Below are 7,793 nucleotides of genomic sequence, written 5' to 3' on the forward strand. Positions count from 1 at the left end.
CGCAGATTTTGGAACAGAAAATGTCACAATGGCAGAGATGCAGAGATTCTTACGATGGAGTACGGATCGTCACGTCAGTAATAGTTACATTTCTGGCTCCAGTAATCACAACCAACGGATCGAAAGCTGGTGGGGCTTTTTAAGAACACATCATGCCCAGTATTGGATGAATCGCTTCCAGGAACTAAAAGACAATGACCATTTCTCAGGAGACTTCTTGGACAAGCAACTTGTATTGTTTACTTGTTTGAACATCATCGAGGTATGTTAGGTCTGTCAAAGACCTGTCATTCTGTCCCTGTGAGTGTGCGTGTGTCTGACACTCACATACCTTGTTTGGTAAATAAACACTCACCCTCTTTTTAGTCTGAGAGAGTATGCAGGTAACTGCATGTATTATATTGACCAAAATGAGAAGCGTTACATTTACCTCTGTTATCTCCTGTATTTTCCTTCTACAGGAAGAGCTGCAGCAAGTCACACATTTGTGGAATACCCACATTATCCGCAACAGCAGACATGCAGTAGCTCCAAGTGGACGTCCAATTCTCATGTACACAATCCCTCGTCTATTTGGAGGACAAGATCACCTGAAAGAGGTTTCTCAGGAAGCAGTGGAGGCTTGCAAACAAGAATGCCAACTGAGAGGACCATTTCCTTGCGATGAAACTGTATTCAGCTTATGTTGCCTTATAATGGCAGAACAATTCTTACTCTCACCTACCACAGCAGATGAAGCCATAGAGCTGTATCTCTTCCTGAGAACATACATCCTAAAACATGTCTAAATTACCCCAAGAGCTCAGGAGCATTAAGGTGGGGCTGCATAATGTAAACTGATACCTTAGCTACTTTTGAACGGTTTAATGAATTTGTGAGGACATTTTTATGAAACTAATCACAACTATTTACTTTTTGTTTTCTTTCCTGATTTGTGCAATGTGGGATAACAAAATTCAGTGAAACTACTAACATCCTCACTTATTGATGTTTGTGAACTGCTAAAATGAAAATAAATGTCAAAATATTTTGTAATAAATAAACACATTTAAAGATCAAGTAACTTTATTTTCTTTATAGTGGCATTGACTTTTGATATGATGTCATGCCTCATGCCTCCCCTCCAAATTTTCTGACAAAACAAAAATGACTAATTCTTCAGTTTGAAAAGTGCAGCTGTGCATTTATTTCCAGTTAATTATAATAACATTATGCAGAGCATCCATTACAATATCACAAAGAGGTGTGTGCCCAAAAGTCTAAAACCATAGACTGTTGTTAAGGTCAACACTGTACAAAAACATATTAGGAAAACAAAGCAATAGCAGTCCAAATACAAATCTCCCCCCCCCCCACACACAGGACTTCATGCTCTCTTTAGGAACTCATCGGGTAACAGCTTTAAATGGAACTGGTGTTTTAAACAAACAGTTTATAAAAAGTGCATATTTCTATAAAACATTATGTGCAAAACCAGCACTGACAGGTACCAGACTGCTTCAACATTCCTGGTTAACATTTTTCTAACAGGTAAGACTTTGAAATATCAAAGAGTACCCTCAAAAACAAAACAGCCAGATGCTGCATTATTAATGACCTATTTTCAAACTTTCATTTTATCAAACTCTTCAACAACTCTACATCCTATTTTCAGGAGTGCATTATCCTACCCGAAGTTATCCCTTTGTCTGTTATTGATACATTCATTATTAGAATTCTTTAGTTCCTTGATGGTCGCATTTTGTACTCCCAAATACATGTTCCCTCCCAAATACATGTTCCTTCCCAAATACATGTTCCTTCCCAAATACATGTTCCCTCCCAATACTTGGTAAACATTTATTTAACAGGTAAGAAATGTCAAACAGTACCCTCAAAATCAAAACAGCCAGATAATGCATTATTAATGACCTATTTTCAAACTTTCATTTAGTGAAACTCTTCAAAACAACTTAGCCTCCTATTTTCAGGAGTGCATTATACTACCCAAAGTTATCCATTTGTCTTTGTTATTGATACATTTATTATTAGAATTATGTAGTTAATTGATGGTCAAATTTTTTACTCACAAATACATGTTCCCTCCCAATTTTACTCTTTTCCTTTTCTATGTAACAATGGCTTTATCTTATAACTCATGTACCTCATGTACATGTTGAACTAAACAATGCTTTTTATTGTATGACTTGGTACCAGAAAGATAAACTTATTACTGACCTAAGCTACAGTATGCTGAACGTGTAGGAGCTTTCAGCAGCCAGTATACTGTCCAGTTCAGTACGTAGTTCTGGGTAGGAAGTGTATGTCCAAGGCAGTTCCAGAGCTGGCCCACAGGTATGCGCGACTGGTCGTCGTGCCAGTCCGTCTACTGATGTGAACAGGATCTCAACCTTGTTAACACAAATAATATCTGACCCTGTGACAAACCTTAACATCCTTCTGAGTCCTGCATCATCCAGTCCTCGGATGTACTGTTGCAGGAAACGGTAGCTCTGGTTTTCTGCTTGAGTTTTAGGAGATGCTTGCAGCAACTTTAAAAGCTTTCTTGTTGTTGGCTTTTTATCCTCATACATTTGTAGTACTTCTTGTGGCCTCACAAATGCTTCTTTTAGGAAGTGGCTTGCAACTAATGACATTTTTTCTGCTGCATATCTTGGTTTTTGGATTAACTGCTTGTGTGCCACTTTTAGAAGGAGGCCTTTCAAATTACTTTGTGTTGGAAGCGTTGTTACATCCAAGCGGTCCAAAAGATCAAGTAGTTCATCCCTGTCCTCATCTAAAAGATCTTCCTTTAATGCAGTAGTTATCAGATCTCTATCTGGCTGACTTATGTACAGGAGAAGACTTTCAAACAGCATTTCATCTGAAACTTCGTTCTCACCAAAAATAAGTGCCACTGTGAAAACAGGTGCAAGACGACAGGGAAAGTATCCATGGTCTTGAAATCCCTTTAGTAGAATTCGGCCAATGGATTTCCACTCTTCTTCCTGCCATTTAGGAGACAGTGATGGAACCCTAACATCTTCCCCTTCAGCTGTGTGGTCCATAAACTCTGTCCAGAATGCTGCATACACATCTCTAGAGACACCATCTGCATCAGCTCCTCTTTCATCTATGTAAGTGTATTGCAGAGGGTGTTTGGGGAGTGTTGGATCTTTGAACTGGCTAATCATCTCCTCAAGAAGATTGACCCTGTGAAGTTTGATGTTGACACATTCAACATCATATGAAGTTGTAGGACTGTTTGCTTCATCACCTATAGATACTGTGCTTGTTGGAGGAAGCGTGATGGATGTGATGAACAACTCGGTTTCTTCAAAGTGTATCAAAGTGTCATCCAGTTGACAAGCCATGGGTTCTCCAAGGAAGGGGCCAAACATCACTTCAGATGTGTCTGATAATGCAGTCGCATCAACTTCCTTACAATCTGGTGACAGGGTGACAACGGTTTGAGTAACTTGCTCATTTTCTTCATGTGTGTCTATCAGTTGCACATCATTGTTTACAACAGATTGTTCCCCATCATATCCTCCTTCATCCTCATCTGTCAGGCTCTTTGTACACAGGTAGAATCTTAACACTCCCATTCCTAGTGCTGTGTATAGTTCCCCAACTGTGATATCTTCATCAAATACAGCTTCCTCTTGATAGTCTAATATGTCATGACTGAGTGTATCACATCTTCCAATTTTACTTTGCCCATTTGGGAAGAAAAGGTCTTTAGCATACTGTAATATGTCATCTTTTTTACATTCCTTGGGTACATTGAGGCTCCTTGTTCCCCCTCCTCTGCGTTTTCTTACTTGTTTACCTTCATGAATCCACCCCAACTCAACTTTTCTGGTCTTCTTTTCAGCCCATCTGTTTTTTGCAAAGCGTTTTGTTTTTTTTGAAGCAGAAGTCTCCTCATGGTCAGATTTCCTATCATCATTCTCACCGATACCCATGTTTTTCTTTAGTTTTTCAAACAGTGAATGTTTTTGTGATTGTTTTGCACTTGGACCTTGTTTTTCCAAACAGAAGCGTCTTGCTGCAATTCGATCGCCATATGCAGGGATGTAGCCAGCCAGAGTCTCATCATCCATACAGTCAATGATCGACGCATCAATCTGTGGAGACATACAATATTATTACAACTCAAGACAAAACTGGGAAGACCTGGGACACCCTCCCCCACCACACTATGTACACGCTCATGCACACATACCTAAAGGAAAGACACCATGTAAGGTGGTGTTCTGGCAGGGTTTGGCTGCCCTTAATAACTGTGGACCTACTGGAGTCTAGAGTTTAAATCTGCGTACTTTTAACTGCTTTTGATTATTATTGTTATGTATCCGCAATGCAAAGCGCATTAGTCCAGGACTCCCAATAGTCAAGTATGGGAACATCAAACGCCGCCTTCAGCGATTTGTGTTTGAACCACCGGCATACTTTCACTCTAGTGATGACAGTCGGCTACCCTAACCAACACTACGCAGCTGATCCAACGTATTTACATAGCCTATAACTTAAGCTATGTTGCGTGACCTTAATGATAATTCCCATCTAGCTGGCGCCTAGAAAATAAAAGTGTAGCCTATACCTACCGGACAGAGCCACTCAGGCTGACTGGCTAGCTAACTTATACTAACCATGCACAACGTAGCTAACATTGGAATAAAGGAATACAATACAGGTTTTTACAAGAACTGGCCTCGGTAAACTACTTACATGTTCTTGTTCCATGCGTGAGAGGTACTCTTCTGGTACACCGCGATTTCGTAGAAATCTCAACAGTGGTGTGTCAGTGTTTTGTGCCATGGTAATGGTAGCTTATTGCAAAAGAGTCAATACCATAATTAAGTGATAAGTGCACGTGCAGTTCACAACCGGATACTGGGGGAAGGGGCGTACTCAGCACTTCACGTTATAACGTGATAAGTTTCACGTTATAACGTGATAAGTTTCACGTTATAACGTGATAAGTTTCACGTTATAACGTGATAAGTTTCACGTTATAACGTGATAAGTTTCACGTTATAACGTGAAAATAACTTGTTATAACATGATAAACATCTTGTTATAACATGATAAACATCTTGTTATAACAAGAAACGTATCATGTTATAACATGATACTGATCCGTTTTTTTTTTCTGGTGTGGCAGCAATACGCTGCCGTAACAATCAGCTTTCCTCAGAACGCGCTGTTTCTGTGTCTGTAGCTTTAAATGCTAATGACGAGGAGAGGGGCGGCAACATGCGCTAATGTTTACAGGATGTATCGCAATGGCTCGTAGCCCCCGTTGCTGTAAAATGCCTCGAATTTAGCCATGCTCATCTGATCACCCTGGTTTGCAGAGGTGCACACTCAGTCATTTCAATGTGGAGAAAGGCAGATATCGCGAGCCATAACACCAACAGCAGAACGGTTATCCAAATAACAAAGAAGTGTACAACACTCGCGTTACAGCGTTTGTATTCACACACACACTTGATGCCATTTATCTTTACGTTAGCAACAGTAACTCAGCTGTTAGCTGCAGAGGTAATGTTACAGCCACATTCTAAGGGTAGCAAGCTAGGTAACCATATACAGTAAAGAAACCAAATGATATAGTGTTAGTTAACTTACTTGTCCAAGGTTTGTAGCTTGACCAAGGAGATTTATTGATGATTCAGAATTTAATTTAACCAAGGCCAGCTTTGAGTTGGCTCAAGTTGAGGAAATGTTTGGAGCAGACACACAACACTTTGGGAAGTTGTGTCGGCGCATTTCCAGCGAAAATACAATTAAGATACGGGTTGTGCAGAGGCTCGGATGAAGGAACAGAAAAAAAGATGTGTGCTTGCATTTGTATATCCAAGCACTGAGCAACTGTTATGCTTCGTTTGTTTGCTTGCCATGATGTCTCTCTCCAGGAAAAAACGATATTGCACTCGCCCTTGCACGGTGGTAGCTCAGTTTCTCATGGGCGGGCTAGATGATCTGGTCGGGCAAAGCAGAGAGAGGGGAGGTAACCTTCCCCCTATCTACGTCACTAGGGGGAGATTTTCAAACAGCGCAATTGAGCCTTCATTTTGTCAAAGGCGGAGAAGAACACGCAGGGCTTGGTTTACACTTATCCAAAATTCTAGCCACTGGGGGACCAAAGGCAGGCTAGGGGAACTCATATTAATGTTAAATAACCTCATAAAATGAAGTTTTCATGTCATGTCACCTTTAAGCGTCGTTCTACTGCTTGTTTTAATGGTGCCTTGTTGCTCCAGTTTGCAAGCACTGCTCTGGCTACAAGGCAAAAAGCCAATCAGGAACTGAAATGCACCCCCATGTGATCAAGACACAATACAGCCCTGCCCTGAAATGCACCCCCCATGTAATTTCTGTTCTGTGTATCCAGCATCAAATTATTCTTTCTGTGGGGAAGTGAGGATGGGAGGAAGGGAGGGGGGGGGGGAGGAAGGGGAAGAGGGGAGGGAGTAGGGGAGGAGGGGAGGGGGGACAGAGCGAGGGGAGAGAGGGAGTAGGGGAGGGAGTAGGGGAGTAGGGGAGGTTTAGGATGGAAGAGGAGGGGAGGAAGGGAGGGGGGAGGGAGGGAGAAGGGGAGGGAGTAGGGGAGATGTAGGATGGAAGAGGAGGGGAGGAAGGGAGGGGGGGAGTAGGGGAGGTGTAGGATGGAAGAGGAGGGGAGGAAGGGAGGGAGGGAGTAGGGGAGTAGGGGAGGTGTAGGATGGAAGAGGAGGGGAGGAAGGGAGGCCAGACGTGGCTGCCATGCATCAACTGTACGGCGTCTGCCGCCTGTGTAACCCACACCCGCCTCTCTAGCTGTCAACTGCCTTGAAGAAGGGCACCGTGGCATTCTAGCTGCCCCGCCCCGCAGGAGCGAGGCAGGGATCCTGTTCACGCAGAGCTCTCTGACAGGCAGAGATGGGTCGACACCGATCCAAACACTCACTGCAAGTGGGAGCGGCTAGACAACTGTTTAGCTTTGGCATGCTTTCAAGGAAAGGGTTTCTGGTTAAACAATCCTTTTAAATCTCATTAATGTAGAAAATAACGGTGCAGTTTGCAGCTTTTCTTTGCGGTTCAGGCCTCTTGTTAGCCTCATGGCAACTGTGCTTCAGTCGGCGCCAGTTAGCCCTCTGTGATCCAGAGGAGAGAGAGAAGTCATGCAGAGCCGAGGAGGGCGCTTCAGATCCAGTCTGGTACACACTCACACACACACACACACACACACCACCACCACACACACACACACACACACCACCACACACACACACACACACACCACCACACACACACACACACACACACACCACCACACACACTCACAAACACACACACACACCACCACACACATCACCACACACACACACACACACACCACCACACACACCACACACACACACACACACACACCACCACACACACTCACACACACACCACCACACACACTCACACACACACACACCACCACACACTCACACACACACCACCACACACACACACACACCACCACACACACTCACATACACACCACCACACGCACTCACACACACACTGTCAAAGGTGGAGTGTTGCCCTCACAGGAGATAAGAAGTGACTTCCATCAGACACTTAAAGCCTTTACATATCAGTGAACACATGGCCAGCCTGCCAAGCAGGGCAAAGGCAGCCTCTGTCCAGCAGGGATAATGAGCTAACTATTTAAGAGACAGCAGATTCTTCTGCTGCCTGGCCCCTGGGCTCCACATCAGTCCTGCCACCTTCCACACTCTCCCTGGACCACAGCCCCCCGAGAGCCTGCCAAA

At 43.4% G+C, this 7,793-nt stretch overlaps 1 protein-coding gene across 1 annotated transcript; it reads right to left on the reverse strand.

Moving 5' to 3' along the window:
- Positions 1-1,238: 1,238 nt before the first annotated feature.
- On the reverse strand, positions 1,239-4,816 carry LOC146235111 (uncharacterized). The gene is made up of 2 exons (XM_084689593.1): positions 4,714-4,816; positions 1,239-4,109 (listed from the first exon to the last, which is right to left on the reverse strand). The coding sequence occupies exons 1-2, from the start codon at positions 4,801-4,803 to the stop codon at positions 2,223-2,225; spliced, it is 1,977 nt and encodes a 658-aa protein (XP_084545719.1). The 5' UTR covers positions 4,804-4,816; the 3' UTR covers positions 1,239-2,222.
- Between the last annotated feature and the right edge of the window lie 2,977 nt (positions 4,817-7,793).

Source organism: Hypomesus nipponensis, chromosome 23 (genome assembly GCF_054491055.1).
Source record: "Hypomesus nipponensis isolate SF chromosome 23, ASM5449105v1, whole genome shotgun sequence".
NCBI lineage: Eukaryota > Metazoa > Chordata > Actinopteri > Osmeriformes > Osmeridae > Hypomesus > Hypomesus nipponensis.